Source organism: Centrocercus urophasianus, unplaced genomic scaffold (genome assembly GCF_019232065.1).
Source record: "Centrocercus urophasianus isolate 14NV4802_14NV808 unplaced genomic scaffold, USGS_Curo_1.0 seq_20, whole genome shotgun sequence".
Lineage (NCBI taxonomy): Eukaryota > Metazoa > Chordata > Aves > Galliformes > Phasianidae > Centrocercus > Centrocercus urophasianus.
In genome coordinates this window covers 4,542,999-4,565,897 of record NW_024884756.1, presented here as the reverse complement: position 1 = coordinate 4,565,897, position 22,899 = coordinate 4,542,999, and the positions used below count along the sequence as shown (strand labels likewise).

The 22,899-nt window shown below is 44.4% G+C and overlaps 1 protein-coding gene across 1 annotated transcript; it reads right to left on the bottom strand.

The window, feature by feature from the left end:
* Window positions 1-423: 423 nt before the first annotated feature.
* On the bottom strand, window positions 424-17,498 carry MYL1 (myosin light chain 1). Its single transcript, XM_042822713.1, has 6 exons — window positions 17,379-17,498; window positions 6,811-6,838; window positions 3,235-3,378; window positions 1,545-1,718; window positions 997-1,074; window positions 424-476 (listed from the first exon to the last, which is right to left on the bottom strand). The coding sequence occupies exons 1-6, from the start codon at window positions 17,496-17,498 to the stop codon at window positions 448-450; spliced, it is 573 nt and encodes a 190-aa protein (XP_042678647.1). The 3' UTR covers window positions 424-447.
* Between the last annotated feature and the right edge of the window lie 5,401 nt (window positions 17,499-22,899).

Sequence of the window (22,899 nt, the reverse complement as noted above, 5' to 3'; positions counted from 1 at the left end):
TAGTCAGGCTGTTCTTTCCATAATAAGCTTTGAATTAGCAGAAGGTGTTGCTTGGATTTGTTTTTCTGATTGTGTCTCAAGGTGTCAACTTGCATAGTGTAGGCTCTCCTCTTGTATGACAACAGAAATCTAGAATGATATTTAAGCTCAAGTATTTTCGTGTTCACAGGTGAACTGAGCCTTTTTTCATGATCTGGCTGTTGGAAAAATCCACAAAATGCCACCTGAGTTTCTGACCAGTTGTAGGGCTGGGAATAAGACCAGGGATCTGCTTTCCTGTGCTGTTTTTTCTCTTGGACAGCAGTTTAATTTTATCGTTGGTGAGACAGTGTCATGCTTTCATAACCTATGTCTGGCCATGGGCAAGAAGAAGCCTTTAAGCGTAGCGAAGAGACAAGGTTAAGCATGCAAATGGGAACATACCGTTTGTTATCTGGGGGTGTCCACTTAGACAGACATGATGTGCTTTACAAATGCTGTGGAAAAATAAAGATGTGATAGTTAGAAGGAGCAGCAAATACATTACTTCAGGAGACACCTTCAAAAGCAAGAGCTGCTGAGGAGCTCATGGTGTTGAAAAGGAGCTCTTCTGATCAGGTTTAACTCCGTAACGTGATAGGAAGTTTGAAGTGCTTAGTACTGTTCAAACTAAATTCTCTTCCTGCTTGGATGTGATGAGACTAAATGTCAAATGGAACACTTTGCCCAAGCATTAGCTGAGGGCTAGTTTACTGCCAAGTACAGCAGCTTTTCTACAGAATGTCAGTCTAGAGACCCAGGGCTAACAACAGTAGTCTTCTCCTCTGTGGCTGAACCTAGCCTTTCCTGTGATGTGACTGCTGGCTAAGCACTTCATTTTAACACATAAACCTTTCAATGTAACTCAGCTATAGCATCGCCCACCCAATTTGCCAGAGAAATTAAGAGCCAACTGCAATGAACCTCAGGGATGAAAAGTAGGATGAGAGGATGTTGAACCCCCACATGTGCACGTACCCTCGTAGTTGATGCAGCCGTTGGAGTCTTCCTGACCTTTCATCAGTTCATCTACTTCCTCTTCTGTCATCTTCTCACCTGCAGAATGAAGGCAGCCTGGTCAGTTCTTAAACAGTTACGCAGCTCAGGCTGAATCCTGCAGCTTTTCCAAACGTTTTCTTTCTTTTCTGGGGTAATAACAGGAAGATCTGTTGCTAAGCTAAGATTTATTCATTTTAACTTTCTTTGCCAGTTCTGCATGTGCACGTAGACATAGGGTTCCTAGTCATTTATAGAGTGAAGAACTATGCAACAAATCTTCTGTGTGCTTTTGGTCACTAGAGTTGTCAGCCTTTTCTCTCCGTCCCTCAGTGAACCCTGTTAGTACCTAATTTGAGTTTAGAAGTAAAACTCTTGCTTTTGATCTTTCTGTTGCTTTGCATCAGTTTTCTCAGAGCCTCGGGTAGCAGCCTCCTATCTCTCTAAGCTAGCTGGGACATTCTTCCTCCCTCTCTCATGCCTTGAAACAGCAGCTATTTTCTGTGTTCACAGATGTGACAACCCCTTACCCAGCGTGGCCAGTACGTGGCGGAGTTCAGCCCCCATCACTGTGCCGTTGCCTTCCTTGTCGAAAACACGCAGACCTTCAACAAAGTCTTCAAAGGTACCCTGATCCTTGTTGTTAGCAGCTGCTTGCAGCATGGGCAGGAACTCTTCAAAGGTAATTTTCTTGGCGTTCATCTCTGAAAAGAAAGCATCAGTTGCAGTGCTGCTAGGCATTCGAACGTTCACCTGGGATATTCACACTGAAATTTGGGAAAGCCTCCCACCTCACTTGCGTGCCCCTTTTGCCACAGGATTTGGCTGCTCTGCAGCATCTGGATTCTCTTATCGTGGGAGTTTTTGAGTCCATCTGAATTGTCACATCTTTTCTCTACTCCACTTTTCCCATGGTTTTATATAGTATGTGTGTGTTGTGTGTTTCCTTCAGAAATGAAGTGTGCTACATGAGTTGATCTTCAAAAAGATTTTGGCGATGGGGGAGCTACAGAATACGGTGAAACAGAACTCCTTTCCTACTGCTTAGGGTTTAGGGCAAGAAGAGTGAGATTCTGGGTCTTAAAGCCCCTGGGTTTTTCAACATCATGTTACTGGCCTCGTCAGGTTCTCTTAGACGTGACTTGGCACAAATATAAACAAACTAAAAATAGGATGCCCAGTGGAGGTGGTATCCAAATTTGCTATTCAACATACTCATTGTGGAGGCTTAAGGCCCTACAAGCTTAGTGCATCTTGCCCATTTGTTTTCGTGAGCCAGAAGCCGAGGTCTTCATGAGGCCTTCCCCAGATGGCAAGGCTGCCAGAAGGCTTTTTTTAATTTATTTAAATCCTTTCAAGGAGCAGCTTTCATCTGGGCAAGGATGGAATGTAGTAGGTGGAAATATAAGAGATTTTCGAGTAGGTAGTTACAGAAACTATTTTACTACCCATCTTTTTCACTAAAGATGTTGTTCAGTTATTGGTACAGTTGCTTAGAGCACCGTCTCAGCTCAGTATTAGTCTTTTGCTTAGCACTTCCCACTGATGCTAATGCTTAACTCAAGACTTATAAACTGTTCTTTAGAGCCTCTCTTTCCAGGCCTGAGGGTTTGGATATTGTTTAGCCTATCCTAATATGTACTGTTGGAATGAAACTGGGGATGTCCTGGAGTCAAGTCCTTGTTAGAAGGAGATTATCACAAAGTTAGCGTTTTTTATCTCTACAGAAGAGGAAAGGAAATATGAAGTGACAGTAAAGGTCCAGTACTAAATTGCCAATGTGTGCTGTGTGTGTCTAGGTTTGTAGCAGTTTTAAAAAGGCCATCCTGTTCAGCTAAAATAATCAGTCGGGTTTCTACTCTACTCTCAGCTAATGCAAAAGAACTGCTGCTGGAAATAGACCCTTGCTGAGCAGTCTGGGTCACAAAGAGGCTATGAGCAGTAAGAAGTGTATGTTGCTCCAAGCTGACGACAAAGTGATGTTTGCAGAGACTACTCCATAGCCTAGGGACCTAGGGATAAGGTTTTCATTTCTCTGAACGCTGTACTTCCTGCTGCCCCCATTCTCTTCAAAAGAAACTGGCAAAATTCCCCATATTGCTTCTGGAGAGCCTGCCTTGCTTCCCTATTGGAGCAATCTCCTTCCTACGTAAGTACTGATTTTTCCTAATCAGTTCCCCAGCTTGAAAAAAGGCCCAAGAGAGATAGCATGGTTCTTACCCTCTTTGCTGGGGTTGCCCAGGATCTTGTTCATCTCAGCATTTGTGGGGTTCTGTCCCAGTGCCCGAACGATGTCACCGACCTGGCTCAGGGTAATCTTGGCATCACCTGTCTTGTCAAAGAGGAGGAAGGCCTCCTTGAAGTCTGCAAAGAAAGAGCAATGGTTAGATTGAGGCAGGCGGCTACGATTTGACCATTACTGACAAAGCTGTGAGCCTGTTGTCTGCTGGTACTGTTCCAACGACTCCAGGGCAGTTAGCAGGGGAATTTTTGGCCTGCAGTTCCAAGAAAAACTCCTCTCTGACATTTGGGTTTCACTATTTTTAAACTTTTATAACTACCATTTGTAGCTTTCTTGACTCTGAAAGCCGCCGGCAGTTTTGCAATGGACCTTGTAGTTATTTCAAACACAGAGTGAAATCAGCTTTCTACGGCCCTTACCATTCAAGAACAAGTTTCTTTACTTGACATAGCAGCAGAAGATGACTGAATAATCCACTGTACTCTATCTCATCCGAAGACTGTGACTGTTCTGCCACAGTACGTAGCTGCACAAAATATCTGCCTGATTCAGTGGGTTCTGCTTGCCATTTCAGCGTCTTAACCACATGCTACTAACAGGGAACTAGAAGGTAGAGTTTAAGTGCTCCCACTTCTGCTCTGCCTTAAAGCTCCCCTACAATGATGCTTCCACCTGTGTTCATAATTGTAGAGCCATTAAGGTTGGAAATGACCATTAAGAATATCTAGTTGAACCATCAACCCATCCCCACCACGCCTGCTCAGCTCCACATCTCCACATTTCTTGAACCCTCTGCAGAAGGAGACTCCACCGTCTTCCTGGGCAGCCTGTTCCAATGCCTGACCACCCTGAGAAGAAATTTCTCCTAATATCCAACCTGAATCTCCTGGCACAATTTAAGATCTCTGTCCTATCACAAGTTATCTGGGAGAAGAGGCCAATCCCCCCACCTCGCCACAGCCTCCTTTCAGGCAGTTGCAGAGGGAGAACTGAATCATTAAGAATCATGGAGTAGAACCACAGAATAACTTATTCCCTTCTTTGTCTGCCATTTGCAGTCTGTACCCACTTCTTAAAGAAGTATGAATGTCTAGGCAATGCTTGTGTTGTTATTATGGTGCATTCCCAATGTGTACAACTTCAAGACTTTGTTTCTTCTAGTGATGCCAGGTTATCAACATTCCTTTATTCTGCCCTTGCTGCTGACCAAGTACTTTGGTGTGCTAACATTTCTCTTATAAAAATCAGTGTGGGCAGTTGCCTATCACATTGTCTATCTGCAAAGCTCCGTGTTAATCATCTTAAAAATTCTTCAAGCTTTTTAGACTACTGTCTAAACCAAGATATTAAAAAAAAAAAAAAGCAAACAAACAAAACACCCAAAAACTGAAGGCTTAGCTGAAAGGCAGTCTTTGAACCTTGTATGTCTGGAGCATCTCGGTCTGTGTGGCTACCTCTACTGAACTGCCGTGCCTGATGGTGCTGTGTTTTGACTCCAAGTGAGCCAAACGCGTGCCCTTCCCTTGGCTGTGATGGTTTCCCAGCAGCTAGAGAGGACTCTGTCTCACAGTATATGTAGGTGGAATGTCCTTTGTGCCTCAGGGCAGATTTAGGAGTAACAAACCACATTGAGAGTCATGTCCTTATTCGTCTTGTGGGAACGTATGGCACAGAGGTGCTTAGGCTCTTGCTTTAGCCATCCATAAACCACGTTACTGCAGGAGATTCTGGCATCCAGCAGAACTGCTGATACGGGATGTACAACCTGCTAGGCTGTAATCTAATACATCTGAAACTAATCTTACTGTTTGATGTGTGAGACCTATAACCCTTTACTATTAGCCCTCTCCCCTTACAGCTTTTATTGCAGGCTATGAAATCAAGGCCTTCTGGACCTGTGTGGAGCTTCCCCTTAAAATATACCAGCTTCATATCAGCTTCTGCTCTTGCAACTGAGGTCGATAGAGCTGTGCTGATTTATACTGTGCGATCAGATCTTTCATCTGGTGCATTCCTGACATTTAGCCAGAGCAAAGTATAAAACAATGCCTCTTTGTTATTAGAAAAGCCATCGGGGTTTCCCTACTTTGTAAATCCCATGAAGTTTTATGTTCACTGGGCTCTGAACGCAGCTCCCTAGCTCAGAGAAATGTTTTCTGCCTTAGGTGTGAACATCACTGCCGTATCTTTGATTACTTTTTTGTAGGTAGTCCTTGTTTATACCTCTGCTGGAGTAGGCAAGTGTAAAATCTCTCTGTAAGGAGGGCAATAACCAGCTGCTTGCATGGATGGAAATAGCAACTGAGGGTGGGTCAGCTCTGTTCCAGGGAAATTCTCCTTCTCTCAAGTGGACTTTAATTACTCTTCTGTTTACCTTAGTCACTGCAGCAAGATAGCAGCTGGATGGTCTGAAATATGGAAGGAAGCTGATAAAAATCTTTTGTCTTGTTAGATGTGTCAGTTTTGAATTGATGACATGTCTCTTCAACTCCCTGTGCTTCTGTAGAAGTTTTAAAATTGCGAAGCGGTGAGGAGTCCTGGCCACAAAGGAAAATGTTTTGCGTGTTTGGATGTCATGAAGAAGAATGGTTCCAGCCCTACTTGCTTCAGAGTATCTTTCCCTGTTGGTTTTGATGGTTTAAGATAGAACAGGCTGATTTGGGAAGCTTAGAGCTCTTTTAACCTCTGCTTCAAGTTGTTCCCTGTCCTCTGGATTTCTAGTAAATTCTTGAGTATTCCATTCCAAATAAGTTCTTCACAGTGAGAAGACTACTGTAATTGCTACTGCATTTTTGAGAGGTATTGAAGCCCACATTATTTAATATAATCCAAGTGCCTGTTTAAGGTAGTTAAAACACACGTTTAGTTTTCTAGGGCTCCAGTGGAGGTGAATTTCTGACTTGCTTCTCAGCAGTTCACCAAAAGAAATGTAAATAATGAGAGATGCTTGAGAACTGTAGTGCACTGACTAATTACATTTTGTGACAGTTCATGAGTGACTTATTTGCCAGCCACTTCCGTGCTTCATGAATATATTTAAAATAAAATAGCCTCTCTGCCCCCTCTTCCATAGCATCTCCTAGCAGAAGTGACATGTGAGCCTGCAGTGAAATGTTTTCTCTTCATATAAATGCACAGCTAAATTAAATTTTTCAGTTTCCTTTTATTTTTTATTTTTTAGTCTTCAACTGCCTCATAGCTTTAAGAAAAAAAAAAAAAAAAAGCATTTTGAGCTTGCTTATGAGCAGCCAGCCCTGCTGGAAAATGTTTAGCAGGTAGAAGTGGTAGCACCATTGTATTTCCCCTTCGCACATCAGGTCATATACTTGTCAACTTCGGTGGCATATAAGCCCCCAGATAAATAACGTGTAAATCTGAGGCCACATTGTTATTCAGTTTAATTCAGCACAGCAACTCTGAAGTCAAGAGTGTTGTGAATTATACTAGGTGAATGAAGCCCTAGCTCATCTTTTGGTAGAGTTTAAGCTTTCAAGACTGTAGCTCCTGTCTGAACTCACGTACATGTAAAGCACATCAGCTGTCTTGTAACTTACCATCCTGCTGCTCCTTGGAGAACTCGATCTGTTGGAAGGAAATCAATCACAAAAAATAGCTTAGGAAGGGGGGGCTGGGGGAGAACCTGCTTGTTTTCTAAAGCATCCAGCTCAATCCATGAGTATCTTCCAAGACAGCAAAGAAATGTGGCCTGACAGATGCACAGAAGTGATGCAGATTGCAAAAGAGCTCTTAAGACCAGTGAACGTTTAGCTTCTCAGTAGCCATTATGTTCCCCCCTCCTGCTCCCTGTTAGTTTAGTTTTTGTTTCACTTACCATTGATTTGGTCAGGTGTGAAGGACTGCAGTGGGGAAGAGAGAGAAAAAAAAAGTAGTAGTACTACTGAAAATGCACTGAGAGAAAGCAAATAGCTCAAGGTAGCTGAGTGTTCTCCTATCTGTCTTGCCTCATGTAATTCTGCCACAGAAACCCAAACTAGCAACCTGCCATGTAAAAATGCATCCCCAGGCCTGGTTTTAGGATTCTTGTAAAAACCTGCATCCCTGGGAACACCAAAGTTGAGGCCAGAAGCAATAACAATCTAAAGTTTCTTAACTAACAAACAGGCTGGTTATGTACCACCAGGTCACTTATTACTTTAGAACAGACTCACTTAAGTACAATCTTTTGAAGTAATATTTATAACTAGCAACTTTTTTTTTTTTTCACATTAACATAGAAAATAAATCACACCTTTCAAGCTTGTGTTTAAGTTAGCTTTTGACAGTACATGGTTTCATAAAGCATTAAACTACGATACATTCTTGTATTAAAAATACTGCGGAGGAAAATCAAGCAAACCTCAACTGCCATCTTCCGCCCTGTCCTCCCCCCAGAACCAACATGAACAAGAAGCTGCATTTACTCCTGTAAAATACACTGGCTCGCTGCTAATAATTAGCTTTGCAGTGGACCCACCATGATTGAGAGATGGACAAGGAGAGCGGCGGACGGGCCGGAGGGATTAGCTGAGAGGTCTCTGAGAGTGGTCCTGCTTTCCTGGCCTTTCTTCCCCTTATTTATCTGGCAGCGCTGACGGCATTGCCAGGATTAGGTGTCAGAAGGAAGCTGCCCCTCCCCTCGGTGAGTTCTTTAGCTTTCTTAGGGCAAAGTGACAGGAGGCACCGTGCCTTGATGGACATCTTACAACTATTTTTAGGAAGTTGGAGAGGGGCAGGGAGTAGCAAGCAGCAAGTTTGGATCGTGTCAGCATTTTCTGGGTCTGGACCATCAAGAGTGGATATTCCTTGTCCAGGCCTACCAAGATAGGAAAGGCTCCTATTTCTCCAGTAAGCTATGAAATCAGCAATTGAGGAGCGCTGAGGGCAAGAGGTGCCACGCGTTTGCCCAGCTGGCTTGTTTTACACGTGGCTTGCAAGTTGTGTGTTAGGTGCAGCTGGATAGCATGCTTTGGGTTTGTTTCAAAGCCCATGAAATCACTAGTACTGCTTGTTCCTTTGCTGGCTTTTCTCAAGCCCTTATTTGGATGATGTAGAGATCTGCCTTAGATGAGTGGTGCTGCTTGTCTTTTTGGTGCAATCTAGGTGTTGGCGCTGGGAAGAAGGTTCACCTGCTTGTTGAGGTGGTGTCCAATCCAAGATCTTCCACTGCGCTGCTCGTGTTTTCCAAATTTTCAAGGGTTCTAAGGGCCAATTTATGCACACGTCTGGACAGCTATATTACTAGGTTTGCAGCTGATGAGGAGGTGTACTATGCAGGGCAGTGAGGAATTTAGAACACCTTCCTTTTAGGGCTTGGCTTACGACCCTAGCATGCCAACTTCAGAGCTTACTGGTGTGATGAGAGGAGGAGTTGCTGAGGTTCAGAAATGGAAGGGTTTTTGTGGTGCAGGTATGTGGAAGAAGCTGTGATTGAAGCAAGGATGCCTGTCAAGCTTTGCGTGCTGGAAGGGGGACTAAATTGGTCATGGAGGGGAAAGACAGCAGTGGCTTTTGGGCTGCAGGGTGGTCCTGGTGGGATTACAAGTGAGAGTTTCAGGATAAGCTGGAGAAGGGGGAGGTTGTACAGTTTCTCCAGTAGCAAAGGCCTATTCCTATAACACGACACTTTCCAAGCCTGGCTCACATCTCTGAATTGATGCAATGAAAAGTAAAAGAATGAGGGAAAACTGCTCCAAACTTTTGCTTCCTTTCTGTCACTCCAACTGGATGAGGAGGTTCATGGAGCAGGGATGGGAAGATTGTACTACAGCAAGAGACTCCATTCTTACAAGCCAGTACTCTTAACATCCATTCTCCTTTGCTTTGCACTTGCCACTCCTTTTTTTCAAATGATAAAATGCGATGGGTGAAAAACTTTCTCCTGTTGCTCATTTAGTTAACCTGGAGATAAGCTTAACTGTTTCAGCTTTTTTCAGTATGAAAAGGAAATGATCAAATCCAACCAGACTTAATATTTTTTTTAAAGATTGAACAATCAAGATAGGTCAAAATAATTAGTGCTACTTGAAACTTTAACTTCTTACTTCCCCTCTTCAAATCTAAAGGTACAACTGCAAAGAATTTTCTGAGCTCCGCATTTTTGTTTGAAGATGTTTTGTCCGAATGGGTTATTTGCATTTTGGGGGAATTCCTTGGAAAGCATACAGAGCCCGAAAAATACTCTGCTGCCAGTTCTTCTTTTGCTTGTTCTGCTACTTGTGATCTGTTATCATATGGGAATGGAGACGTAGTCAGGGCAGGGCACAGCCATGGGGTTACACAGAAAAGGGATTTGATGTTTTTGTCTCATTTAGCCCGCATCGATTTAGCACAGTTCAGATCTCCTAATTAAAACCGGCTGGGGCACGAGCACAGGCAGTGAGAAAGCTAATATAGACCTTGGCCATCAGTCCCAATGCATTAATAGAGGAGCTCTCCAAAGACTTTGGCAGAGCTGAAATGTTGCCTGGGTCAAAGTAGCGTGTTGCCTTTTGTGGAATTTTCCTCCTGCCCTCAGCCTCTTGCTCTGCAGTGCTGGAGGCTGGAAAAGTTTTCCCTGGAAACACGATTGAATTTTTGCTCAAGGAAAATTTTCCTGAATATCTTCTAGATTCTAGATCCAGCCTATTACTGGCTACAACAAAACCCATTCCAAAAGGTTTTAAATGCCAACAAGAAAATAATTGGGGTGCGTTTGTCTTGAGCAGAGAAAACTGATACCTGGATTAGCCAGCCACCTGGCTTCAGTGGGCTATCAAGTAAGTATAAATTGAGAGGGTTATCCATATAAGCAGGCACTACAGCACTCTTGACTGTATGAGACTTTGACTCAGGTTTTACAAGAGGAGATACTTGTGCACCGTATCAACCCTTTGTTTTGTCGTTGGTTCTTGAATAAAAGTGCCCTAGACGTTGTTTCACTGGAGAGAAGTTATCGATCATGGGCACATTTCAATTAACAAGCTCTCAGCCTACAGGGTTTGGTGGGGGCTTTAAAATGCTTTTTGTTTTAAATGTGATGAGTCTCAGGGCCTTAGGAAGAAGGTGAAATTTCAGGGAGTTTAGTGTGGTGTGGGTGTTTTTAAATAAAATGTAAATAGAACTAACACAAATGCCATCCCCCAAAACCTCTGGCAAAAATAATAATGGAGTGAGGGAACTGCAATATATGGAAAGACCAGTAGGAGCTGTATTTGTCAAACACGGCTCCACCCTTACTTACAGATGAGGTTATCCTCCAGGAGGAGGACAGCTATAGCAAGGAGAAGTGCTGTTTTTTTTCTGACTTATTTTTTTTTATCATTTTATTTTTGGTTGGGGCATTTGACTATGTAGTTTGTGACCATCTTCTATTCTTCTAATTGCTAATGGAACGCGTTCTGACCAGATCCCAGTTATCCAGAGAAGGGTGGACAGGGGCTCTTCATCACCAGATAAGCAGAAGACCCAATCCACACAAACTTGTGTGCTGTGCCCACCTATTTGGACTGGAGGGCACTGCAAGCACAGCTGTGCTGAGGGACGGCCACTTTGTGCTTTTTGCAAGTATCTGGGCAAGGTGAAAGACACCAGGGAAAGATGCTGCTTGGAGTTAAAGCAGCTCCATCTGCTTGCTGCTCTTTGGCTGAGTTACAGAGAAGAGAATTGTAGCTAGGTTTGGATTAGGGAGCCACCAGGTAATTCATGGTAATGATTCTGTAGGAGAGATTGAGAACTTTTCAGATGTCTGAAAATCAGAGAGGGAAAGATCAGGCAATCGCTGAGGATTTTTGGTATATATTTAGCTGTTCATCCCGACCTCAAGGGATTTCTTTTATTTCTGGGTGGATGTAGCTGGGGTTGTGCCCGTGTATGCTCACTGCTAATGCCTCCTCCTTGGTTAATACAGCTGCACATGTTTTCTAACAGACGTGATCGAGTGCACGATTACACAGCTCTCCAACCCATCCATAAAGCAGGCTGCTGACCCTCACTCTGGTTCAGTAGCTGGTGTGATGGATGCTGTGGATTTCAGAGGCTATTTTTCATTTAAGTAAAAATCAGCAGCCTGATGGATTTAGCCTCATGTCTTTTATAAGACGGAGAAACACCATGAGGGGGTGAGCATTGAGAAAGAGCTCTTTTTTGAGAATGAAACTGCCAAGGAATGTAATAGGAGAAACAGTAAGGATGAACACTGCTAATGTATGGAAGAGAAATATGAGATGCCGCGAGGCTTGGAAGAACAGCTCTAAATCTTTTAGCTAAATGGGTTTTATAGTGATAATTTTTTTCCCCTCTAAGCACTCTTTGTAACTTTGTGCCTTGCTTACTTGAAAGTTTGCGACTTTACAGTTAGGCAAAAACTTTTAGATAAACCTTGGCAATTAATTAATGTACCCTTTTGAAATGCCTGAGTGTGAAACGCATCGCAGCTGCTGATCATAGCATTTTGCACAGGCTTTATTGGCTTCACAGTGGGAAGGACAGTCGGCTGTGCTCGCTTGTTAGTGTGTCTCTTTTCTAATTGCATTTACTTGTGCGTGAATGTGTGTAATCGAGGGGATGTGCGAGGAAATGCGAGGCTCTGGAGCTCGACGCTGCTCTCCAAGGGATGCCTTGTTTTAACGTGCCTCCCAGTGGCAGTAGTGGAGTATTAACATCATTTAAGCTATTGCTACTTGACATTTAGGTGCTATGCAGCAAACTAGCCAGCTGAGAGCGTTTTTTGGCAGTGTGTGTGAGATGTAATAAAGCCCCAAGGAACCAGGGGCAAATTTCCATCTTGGCTGTTTCATATCTGCTTACAGTCAGCTTTTTTCTTTATGAGTCATGGGCCAAATTAGTCACCTTCTTACCTTATGTAAGATGAACTCAAGTATCTTATTGCTATCAGTAGTGATCTCTCTGCGTGCTAAGGGGCTGTAAGCTGCTGGAAGTACTGTTAGATTGTTTCAATTAATCTGTTGGTGGGAGAAAGCCTCTACAGTGCAATTGTTGCTAGCACTTGAAATTACTCTAGTTGAGCTTTTGGGATTTTCTGTCATTTGCTCTGAACTCTGTTGTTTCTACCAAATTTTGGCACTCTTTGGACCCTCCAAAGGTTGTCTTAAGTGCCATCAAAGCCATGCTGCCAAAGCTGTGAATTACTAAGAATGGATCTTGTTTGAAATTTAAAAAAAAAAAAAAAGGGGGGGGGGGGAAGGGGAAGCCATTACTTTGCTAACCTGAAAAACCATTTAAAGACAGTGTTTCCTAAAATATATGGACAAAATATATTTCTGCGGGGCTCCTTGCTTAACAGCACTTGAGGAAGCTGGTCTGGATGGTCGGGGAGATAATTCAATGTCTCTTAAGGTGAGGTCTTATTGGTGTTTGTCTCCTTCCTACCTGAAGGGTGCTTAGGACCAGTGACCTTGTCTAGTAGCTAAGTCCATCCCAAAGAATCTGGAGTGTCGCTGGTGTTGGGTCAGGCATAACCTAAAGGCCTGAGCCAAAAATTTCAGCCTGCCAGTTTCTCAGAAAGCCCTTAATGCTATGAGCAAAGCTACTGTTAACCTTGCTGTTCTCATTCTGCCACTTCACAAGGAGTTTGTCTGCAGTGCAATTGCTCTCTGAGCTCTTGAGCTGACATTTGCAGCCCTGCTCGCCCTCCAGCCCAGCAGTTTTCTGTCAGTGCATTTAGTGAGTTTACCTCTCTGGTTATATCCAATGCAGTGCATGTTCAGAGATGACCTTCTTGAGTACTGAACGTATTAAGAGTTAAGGACATTTGGAGAAACGCTTTTTGTAGTCTTAAGAGCTCTGTATTTAAAAACAAAACAATCACACAGGCTTGCATCCATGCAGCAGGCTTTGTCATGCATCACGCAGTTGCACAAGGCCTTAGCAAATATCTGTTAGCTGATAATTATGAGTTACTTTCCCCCAAAGATGCAGGTAGTGTATCTGCAATAGGGTACAGCATAATCAGTTTCCTTGAAAACACCACTGTGAAAAAGGAGCATCAGTTACACCATGGGTACTTGGGAAAGACACTCAGGTGTACTCTAAGAAAAGGACCTGGTGTGACGCTGGATCGGAGTGCTACGCATCCAAATCACTACAAAGAAAAGCACTGAGCTCAGCATCTCCAGATCCCAAAGCCTTGTGGTCAGTGATGCAAGGCTGGTATTGATCCAAGGACTGGATGTATGTGCTGGGAAGGGCCCTTCAAGATTCCAGAAGAAAAAAAGCAGCACACGCTTCACGTTAGTGGTAGGGACAGAGTTAAACATGAGGAAACACTGTCTACCTGCTTCTGGTTTGAACATTTTGAGGTTTAGCCTTCTGTTGCAAAACCAAACACCTGAGAAGTTCTCATTGTAAATGTTCCATAGTAGTGCTGTTCATCAGCTCAGACCTTCTGAGGCATACACATGCGAAGAAAGTTAACAAAACAGATGAGCTAACTTTTGGGGGGGATGTCCTTCCCTACAGTTTGAAGTACTAAATTCCAAGAGTCTCTTAACAAAATGACTGATATGGTTGTATGTTCTTTTAATCATGGTTGGTTCCTGTTGAAGTCCAGTGTAATATTCCAATGTGTGCATCACTCTGTTCTTCTTCTGTCAGTGATTTAATTCTTAACCTTTGTATTTGACATTAAAGTCTCAGGACAAGCTTTTGGAAAAAGGAAATATAAATTTAGACTTGGAAGGCTTATGCGAAGCAGATTCAGAGTTGATGTTCCTTGAGTAGGGGAAAAAAGGTCTTTAATCTTTGACATAGAAATGAATTCCTCCTGTTCTCAGTCCTTGCCTTGATTTCCTTTCTGTCCTGGTTGCATTATAACCTAGGGTGAGCTGAGGGAAAGACTGAGACTTGAGTCTTCAGCAGTCTGATATTCCTGTTACTCAGGGTTTTAGTCAATAGATGGTGCTCAAAAATAGCAAATCTCACACTAGCTGCTAGTATGTTACTAAGTCATTTCCTTCAACTGGGTTAATTTAAAGTGTGCGTGGAAAGAACGGTCAGTAGTAACAAGAGAAGATGAAAGGCCCATTGCCACTTCTGAGGATGCTAGGTGATTTTGGGTGCCTACTTTTGCAAGAATCCAGCTTAAGACTTCTTAATCTTGGCTTATAAAGCGTGCATCCCAAGAGGCTCAAGATAGGACTGCATAAAGAATGGCCAAGCAAGGCGTTTGAGGGGAGGAATATCCCCAAAAGAATGATCAGCAATATTGGGTAACATCTTTCTTGTTTGTTTTGGAGAATATTATGGTTTTTGATACCCACTGAAAATGAGGTGCGCTGCCAGATTAGGTTATTTGGCTGATGTAAACCCTGATTTGGCAGCTCTACCCTTACCCACTCCAGCTGTAATGAATAGAGGGAGCTTGGATGTAAAAATTAAGGAAGCCTTTCTGTGTGTCTACTGGCTTGGTGACTCTCCAGAACATTGCTGGCCCCACAGCCCGGTAATCCCAGGAATCCCTTGTTTGCAGCAAGCTCCGAGATGACTGATAATTCCCCTGGTGAGCATAGGGGAGCCCATTTGATACTGCTGTTGAAAGTGCTGGGGCTTTGACTCCACACTTGGTAGATCAGCACAAGAGCTCCAGAAGAGGGTGCTGATCAGAAGAGAGTCCTGGTCAGAAGCTGAGGTTTAGGTACTGTCTGGCTCTTAAGTTTTGGTGGAAGTGGTGCTGTGCTGACACTTTGCTGGTTGAATGGAAGGATTCAGGATTCAGTAATGTTAAGAGAAGGGATTGAGCTAAAACTCAGAGAATGTGTATTTCTGTACCCAATTACATACATCTACATACATCTCCTGGTCAAATTGGTTAGAAGAGAAGACTATTTCCCCTAATTTCCTGAGGTGTCAGCGAGTGAAAATGGGTAATCCGGGATGGCTGGCTGGCTGGCACTTGAGGAGGTTGTCCAGTCCTGCTGTAAGATGCCGTGCCGAAAGCACTGTGGTTGTTCCTGTTGTGTGCTCAAAGAGCCGACCCTGGAGGTGCCATGTCCATCTGAGCAACCCTGGACTGCCATGGAGGTCCAGGTGTGGGGCAAAGGCTTGGGACTGAAGGGACCTGTCCCCTTGACAGGCAGTGTGGGCTCCTGCATCACCTCGTGGTGATCACTGTGCAGTTGGGTGGGCCCTTCATTGCTGGGGGCTCTCTGTGCCTGTGTTGCACCGCTGTGTTGCTTCCTGGCCTGCTAAGGCCGTGGTGGGACAGAGATTGTGCCAGCCACACTGCAGGGCAGACCTGTGTCCTCCATCATGCTGCTCATAGCTTCACTCATTTGCAAATGGCAATAGTAATGCTTGTGTGTTGCCATTAGTGTTAAGAAAGTTTTACTAGACCAGGTTTTCCCACACTTCAAAGAGTAATAATGTCTGATCTATCAGAAAAAAGGATTTAAGAAGACTCTCTTTTGTCATATTGGATCTGATAAAACCTAGAGCATTCTCTTTTTGCTGTTGGCATATATCCCTTGCTGTAGAGGAGAGCTGTCTGTGCAGAAGAGTGAGTTGGATTGTCTTAGACTGCAGACTGCCATTTTTTTAGCTGGTAATATACTATTAAGTCTATTTATGTTAAGATAGATTAGCTGAGATCACTGAAGTTGAAAATTCTATTTTCTCCTAATGAACTGGACATAGAGAGCTATCAAATCACAGTAAATGACTTCACAGGCAATGTAGCTTGTGTTCCCCTTCATTTTTGAGATGAGCAAAATGTGAAGTCTAATCTAATTTTTAGATGGTATTCTCAAAAACAGTGGGCTTTTGTGTGGCTTTCACTAAGATTGTTTTCAATATTTCCATTATTTTTTTTTTTTTTTCCTCCCCCCTCTTTTCATGTTTTGCTTTGCTATGAGTTCAGCTTCAATCTTACGAGGAGCTATGTGCTGTTCCAGCAGAATACTGGCTACCGGTGGTGAAAATCAAAGACAACTTCAGGAATTTCACTAAGTGGGTCATAATCCTGGGACTATATTGATGACAGGCTGCATGTATTCAGAGACCTTAAACAGAATTCATCGTGAGATTAAAATGAATAGGTCCTATTAGGAGTCCTTGTACTCCTTCTTTTCTTCGTAGTAGGCATGATTCCTTATCAGCAAATTGGTCCCGGGACCAATCAGCTTGTCGGGTAGGTGGAGAACAACTATTTATAGTCAAGCCCAGAGAAATAGGTCTGTCCCTTCATCTCTTTAACTGCTTAACCTCCCCCTACTCTTTCCTAAATAGAGATTTCCCTTTGAGGAGTGCTTGGGGAATTCTTTTCAGAGGGTTACGGCAAAGATTGGTGATGCTGGATGGCATGCAAAGTCTAAATTCACAATAAGTTCCAATGGGCATGCAGTCAGAGGGAAACCTGTGGAAGCCTTTTCCTCTTCCTTACTCTCAGTTTGCAGCAAATTGTGAATTTTGAGCAGTTATGAAAAGGTGAGAGGAAATAACTTGAAGCACTTGCATTCGTGGCTTTCTAGCTCACAGTGTTTTTCAGTGTTGGTTGTACAGAGAAAATGAAAATAGGTGAATTTGCCAAATCTTTTTAATCTCTGCTGCTTTTAAAGACAAGCAGTGCTGATCTTAAAACACATGCCCAATGGGTCATTGAGTGATTGCAAAAATTTGGGAAGAACTTTGAGGAGAAATTGCAAAATAACATCTGTTTTTAGTGCCATGCTGTGGGAAAGCATTTCATTCCAAGTTCCAGTAACCTTTTCCAGTCTTCATGCACCTACTTCAGGGTTCGGGGGATTAATTTTCATGGGTTTTCTTGGGGTTGTTTTTTGTCTGTTTGTTTTTAGTGGAACTTTGTAAATTCAGCTTTACTAAGCAAGTCAGGCTGATACTGGTTTGGTAAAAAGTTCTGAGGGTGACCCTCCACAATATGCTTGAAGTCACCAAGCTCCACTCTTGAGTTAAATCATGCGCCATGCCTCACACCCCTCCAAGCTACCGAAACAGCCACAAGCTCAGCAGCTCAAGAAATCCACTGCCCGAGGGTTACTTAGTCACTTCACTGCAGTCCCCAGGCGGGAACCAAACACACACAACATTTCACTGCGGCTTTCAGCAAGAACTCTGCTAACTTTCCCTCTTGGGAGCGTTTGGGGTCAGCCATCAGCACGCGTTCATCCATTACCTTGATGCTCTTGAGATCGATTGCTGGTTCTTTGGGTTTAGCGGGCGCTGGCGCAGGTGCTGGTGCGGGTGCTGGTGCTGGTGCTGCTGCTGGTTTCTTAACGTCCTTCTTAGGTGCCATTTTGTGTTGCTTAAACTTGAGAGTGAAGGTGGCTCCCCCAAAAAACCTGAAGACCCCCCCTGAAAACGATTCCTGGGAGAGAAGCAGTGGTCGGAATGAGCTACAGCCTGTGCCCTGGAGGTGGACCCAGTGTGCTAAACTCTATAAGGGCATATATATATATTTCACTTAGTGCCTTGTACAATCCTGACACATGCAGTTGGATTGGACAGTCCCTAATCAAGGGGGGTGTCATTCCAGCTTGGGCTATAAATGGAATAAGAGTTCAGGGCTTCAGAAGATCAAGGGACTTCAGAGGCTTTTTTCCCTCCCTTTAAAAACTCCAGCCACCTCCTCTGCTTTTTTTTTTTTTTTTTTTTTTGTTCTTTTTATGTTTATGAAAAGTAGAGGGGAAATGTGACAAATCAGCTTTCAGGTCTGCTGTTGCCATTCGGGCATGGATTGAACGGTTCTTTTTTCTCATCAGAATTTCAACTCTGCTGAAGTCATAAATCTTCTTTCCTTCCCTCCCCTTCTGCCCCATGCCTGTGTCGTGCTCCAGAGGGTTTGGTTTCAAGCAGGCATTTTGACTTTCATGGCTGGGAAGATCATCAATTTCCAACCTTGTTTGCCTCTCTCCCCAGAGTCCTGCACTCCTCTGCTTCCTTCATTTACAGGGCAATGTTGATCAAGCAAAGGCTCTGGGTGTTTAAAAATAAAGCAGACAAATAAGGAAAATGCTGCAGTACCTTCAGCCAAGGCGCCGGTCCGGGCCCTGAGCATTTCTCAGCTGCTCTCATGATTCCTTTCTATCACGTTAAGACACTGCTTAAATTTTTCCTTTGATCTTTTTTCCTTTCCTTTGAATAAGCTGAGCTCCTGATGACTGGAGGTCAGCTGGATGATATTTTCCCCCACAGAATGTTTCCTCATTAGAAAGTAGTTATGATCAGAAACCAGTCAGCAGCCACCGGAGGTATTTTTGCTCTCTCCTTGTCTGATTGCCCTTCCTTTTTCCCATGTTTATCCTTCTACCCCTCCATCTCTAGATGGTTCTCCACGCTCTCCGTGCTCTCTTGGTCTCACTGGGAGACAGCTTTGAGCAGGAGCCTTTCTGTTCTCATCAGACTCTTTTCAGCACAACAAATTAGCTTTTCTAACTCTTTTGAACCTGATAGTTTCCCCTGTTGTGTATGGTTAAGATCTTCTGCAGAGAAACCCAGGGCTGCTGTCTGCCTTTCCCTTTCCCATTCATTCTCCAGCCTCCAGGAGCTCTGTGCTAGCAAATGCAAGGCTTTGATGGAGCAGTTATTTCTGTCACATGAACTCTGCTGAGCAGTGTTGAGAGCCTAGATGCCTTTGATGTATGGTGCCCATCTCTTATGTTGCTCAAACCAACCTTTGGCAAAGTCCACCACCAGAAATGAATTGTGGAGATGGAACTTGATAGGAAATCTGTTTGTTTTTTTTTTTGTGTGTGTGTGTATGTCTCTACACTGTGAGAACTATAAGTATTGGCAAGGAAGAATCAGTGACAATCCAGTAACTTCTGCAGTAACCTGAGGTTTGCAATGAAAGAAGCCCAAAAGCCACTATTAAATGTATTTTAAAATGAAGAAGGCGGGTTTCTAAAAATGAAACACGAGTTTAATGCTGATTCTGCACAGCGTGGCCTAAGCAGGCAAATGTTCTGATACATCAAATCAACAGAAAAGGAGGTTTTCTAAGTAGCTGCCACAAAATAATAGTATATTGATCAAGTGAGAGGGTAAGTGTGAAGAAGGCAGGGGATGGCAGGTCTTCATTTTACCTGTGAGACAGAATTGATATCCCTAACCTGATGTTTCTGCCTTTGGGATAGGAGGCTGTGGGTTTATCTGCCCAGCAAGCTTGGATGTGCCCCAGGACATCCCTGGGAGTGTGTGGGCTGTGTGCCTGCCTGTCCCCTGGGAGCCAAGTGTGGAGATGTGTCCCTATGCTCTGAGGCCAGCTGTTGCAGCAGGACGGCTCCTCTCTGCTGTTAGCAGCCTCTTCCTGTGAGCACAAGCACTTGAGCAAACCCCCAGCCTCACGCTTGCTGGGATTTGCCCAGATCCACTTTTAAGGGAAAGCAGCAGCTGAGGATGTGAGATATTGCTGGCATCTGCCCTGTCGGGTGTGCAGCTCCTGGGAGTGTGGGGCTGCCTTCTTCCTGGGGGTGAATCCTGCAGCAGGGGAGAGGCATTGTGAGTGGGAAGAGGGCTTCAGGTTTCATCAGGCCCCAAAAATCTAGCCAAGGAGAAGCCTTTTGTTGGCTGCGCTGCTCTGTTAATCCTGTCGCTCGTGGAAACACGGCCTTGGGTCCACTTGCTTGATGCTTGCCTGGTTTTGGAAAAGCTTTATAAAGATACAGGTACTGGCCAATACAAAACTTTATGCATTTGAGCCAGATTCAGTTGATTTAATAAATGGAGGTGTGTGTGTTTTTGTTTTCTCTTCTGGAGCATTGATGTGATTCATTCTGACACTTTTGAAATGAATTACGTTGTTTTTCCGGGCTTGGGTCACAGAGATGGATGCTGATTGCAGCACCAGAGTGGAAAGTCTGTGATCCCTCTGCAATTCCTTTTAAGTCTCTGCCTTTTTGATCTAGTCTCAACAAGGGTGGCTCTGCCTGAGGATTGTATATAGCTCAGGAAGCTGGTTGCTCCTTTTGGAGGAGGGAGGTGCTGGCTTAAATTCCAGCACCAGAATAGGAGGCTGGATCTCCCTTATGTTGGGCAGTGAGCGAGCTACAGAGCTGTTGGATGCTCCCTTTGAGCCTCTTGCATTTTACTGTCTAAAATACTTGAAAATGCAATTAGTTTGGTCTCATTTTGCTGTCCCATACCCGGTTATCATCTATCATTTCAGCTGTCTGGCATGCTCTTAGTTTCCTGTGATGAACTCCTGTCTGACACCTGTTGCTACTGAGTATTTGCTGCATTCCTCCAGTGAAGGTTGGGGGGCTGCAATGTCAGCAGGAGAAGCCATAAGCATACATGTACCATTTGGCAAGCGTGGGGCTTTGAAAAACACGGCAACAGTTTGAAGCTGTGCCCAGGTACAACCACCTATTGTATTCCATCACTAAGTGGGAGGTGATCCCATTACCCAAAGCCACAGGACCTACAAGGGGGTCCAGGGAGAACCCTGCTGAAATGAAACAAGGGACTTCAGAACTAACACACTGGAGCCGTGTTTTTTCCTGCACCAGTGAGGTTGTGGAACTCTTTGCCAGGGAAACTACTTGGGGACAAGAATGTAACCAGGTGCAGAAGGCAACTAGATTGTTAGGCAGTTATTGGAGTTACTCAAATTCATAGTGAGTTTGAGGGAGTAAATACTCCATTTCACCATGCGTTCTTCTCCATCAAGATGCTGCAGAGACTCTTGTGCTCTCTTCAACAGGTGATCACTACCTTGGTCAGCCCACTTGTCTGCTTTGATTCTCCCATGTTTCACTGTGTGTTTAAGGTAACAAACCAGAGATCTGCTGCCGGCAAATTATCAAGGTGTTCTCTTCAGGCAGCAATTCTGACCGTGTACAACCTAATTATTCTAAAGCACCTGATTGCTATCAGTGATTTGGCGTTGTCAGTGTGAGGCGCTTTCGATACAGGGAAGCAGAGCTGGTTCCAAGGCGTTGGCAGCTCTGGGACACAAGTTTCTGTGGAAGAACTGCACAATAAATGGTTAGGTCAGCATGTTTGGGGCTGTCTTGGTCAAATGAGGTCCTCTGTGAGTTTCTCAGTGTAGACATGTAGCTGTGCATTTCTGTTAGCTTTTGTCTACAGCTCAGAAAGGAGAGCGAGTCTTCCCAAAAGCTCTTTAAGACAAAGGGTTCCCCTGTCCTTGGATAGGCAGGGGGAAGTGACTGCAGGAGTGTGGCCACTCCTCGGTGCTGGATTTACAGCTGGTGGGAGATGAGGTGTCTGCCTAACACCAGGGCTGGCTTATGGGCGCAAGTGAAGGGCTCTGCCAACCTGAGGGAGACAGTGGGTATGCTTAAGGAGGAAGGATTTGCCTTTTGGCTCTTCCAAGTGTGGCGTGAGGCACAGATAGGCTGAACACAGACAGGGTGTCAGTAGTGCAGGCTGAAGTCAAATGACTTCAGAGGAGCAGGCAAGGGAATGAATATCTGAAAACACAAGTCTGATGTGGAGGGTTTGGTTACAGGAGGGCTGAAAGAGCACGTTTGCCCTTTACCTGCGTGGGAAATGCTTGAGAAAGGCTGGTGAAAGTGTGTGTACATGCACCCTGAGCTGGGAGGGAGGGGAGGCAGCAACTGGTGTGCCACATATAGCCTCTGGCTGACTTAGCACTTGTGCCTGGTTGCCCTCCTGCTCAAGGTTTTCTAATTCTGTCCCAGACCATGTCAGCGTCCTCCAGCAAGCAGCAGTGAGACATACAAGGCATTCCTCAGAGCCCTGAGCATCTCCATCCCCCTTGAACAGCAGGAGGGCTGCTGGGGGGGAAGAAGCAGCCCCCTGGAGGTGATGGTGGCTCTGCACTGCGTTCAGCTCATGTTCAGCCTGTTAGAAACCCTCCTGACATCACTATTCTCCAGGGAAGAAGTCAAGTTGCCCAAGCACTTTGTGTAGTTTGCTTTCCACTGCCCCATAAAAAACCTGATTGTTTTTGGCCTTTATTTACCCTGTGGTTGTACAAGCATTGGCCTGTAGGTTTCAGAGCGACTCTGAAATGCAAATGCCTTGGAAAAATGCATCTGAAATATAGGTGAGCAGCACTCTCAGTATATCAAATCCTCAACAGGCCTCCTTACCATAGGCCCTGAGGAATGCTGTGTGGTTTTAGATGTGAAGATTAAACACACCATCATATTCAGGTCCTGGTGCACTCTTACACACAGTGCTGTGAAAACAATCTGTATGGTGGTTGTTTGGCTGGATGCAAATGAGCGTCAAGCTTTTGAAGAGCACTTTCTTTCTCATAAATCACTCAGCCTCTGAGCATCCTGTGTCTCTTAGCGTATTTATTGCTACCTTCAAAGTAGCTCTGGTGGAGAATTGGCATGGGGAGGCAGTGGTGACATTTTGTTTGGGGATCTGAGACTATTCCATGTCTGGGCAAGGCATGCCCTGGAGGCAACGCAGCTGTAGCAGCTCAGTGGAGTCTACACTGTGCCTTTTTGTCTGGCCTTCTGGCCAGCATTGTCACCAGCTTGGTGCCTATGGACTTGCTTCCTCTGGTAGCATCAGCTGATGTTTTCTGATGACACCGCATCCTCTTATCCCAGCAGGATTTTTGCTCCCACTGTCTGACTGCAGCTGGGAAGGAGATCTCCAGGCAGCAGGTAAAGGAGCCTTACCTCAGAAATGTCACAAGAGGATGATGTGTGCTGCATGGGGATCTTAATGGCAGCAGGGAGGCTCAGCCAGCC

Coding starts and splice junctions, on each gene's coding strand:
- MYL1 (XM_042822713.1), bottom strand. CDS start 17,498: ATGGCACCTAAGAAGGACGTTAAGAAACCAGCAGCAGCACCAGCACCA. Junction 6,839..17,378: donor TCGATCTCAAGAGCATCAAG/GTAATGGATGAA, acceptor TCCTTCCAACAG/ATCGAGTTCTCCAAGGAGCA. Junction 477..996: donor CGGCTGCATCAACTACGAGG/GTACGTGCACAT, acceptor ATTTTTCCACAG/CATTTGTAAAGCACATCATG.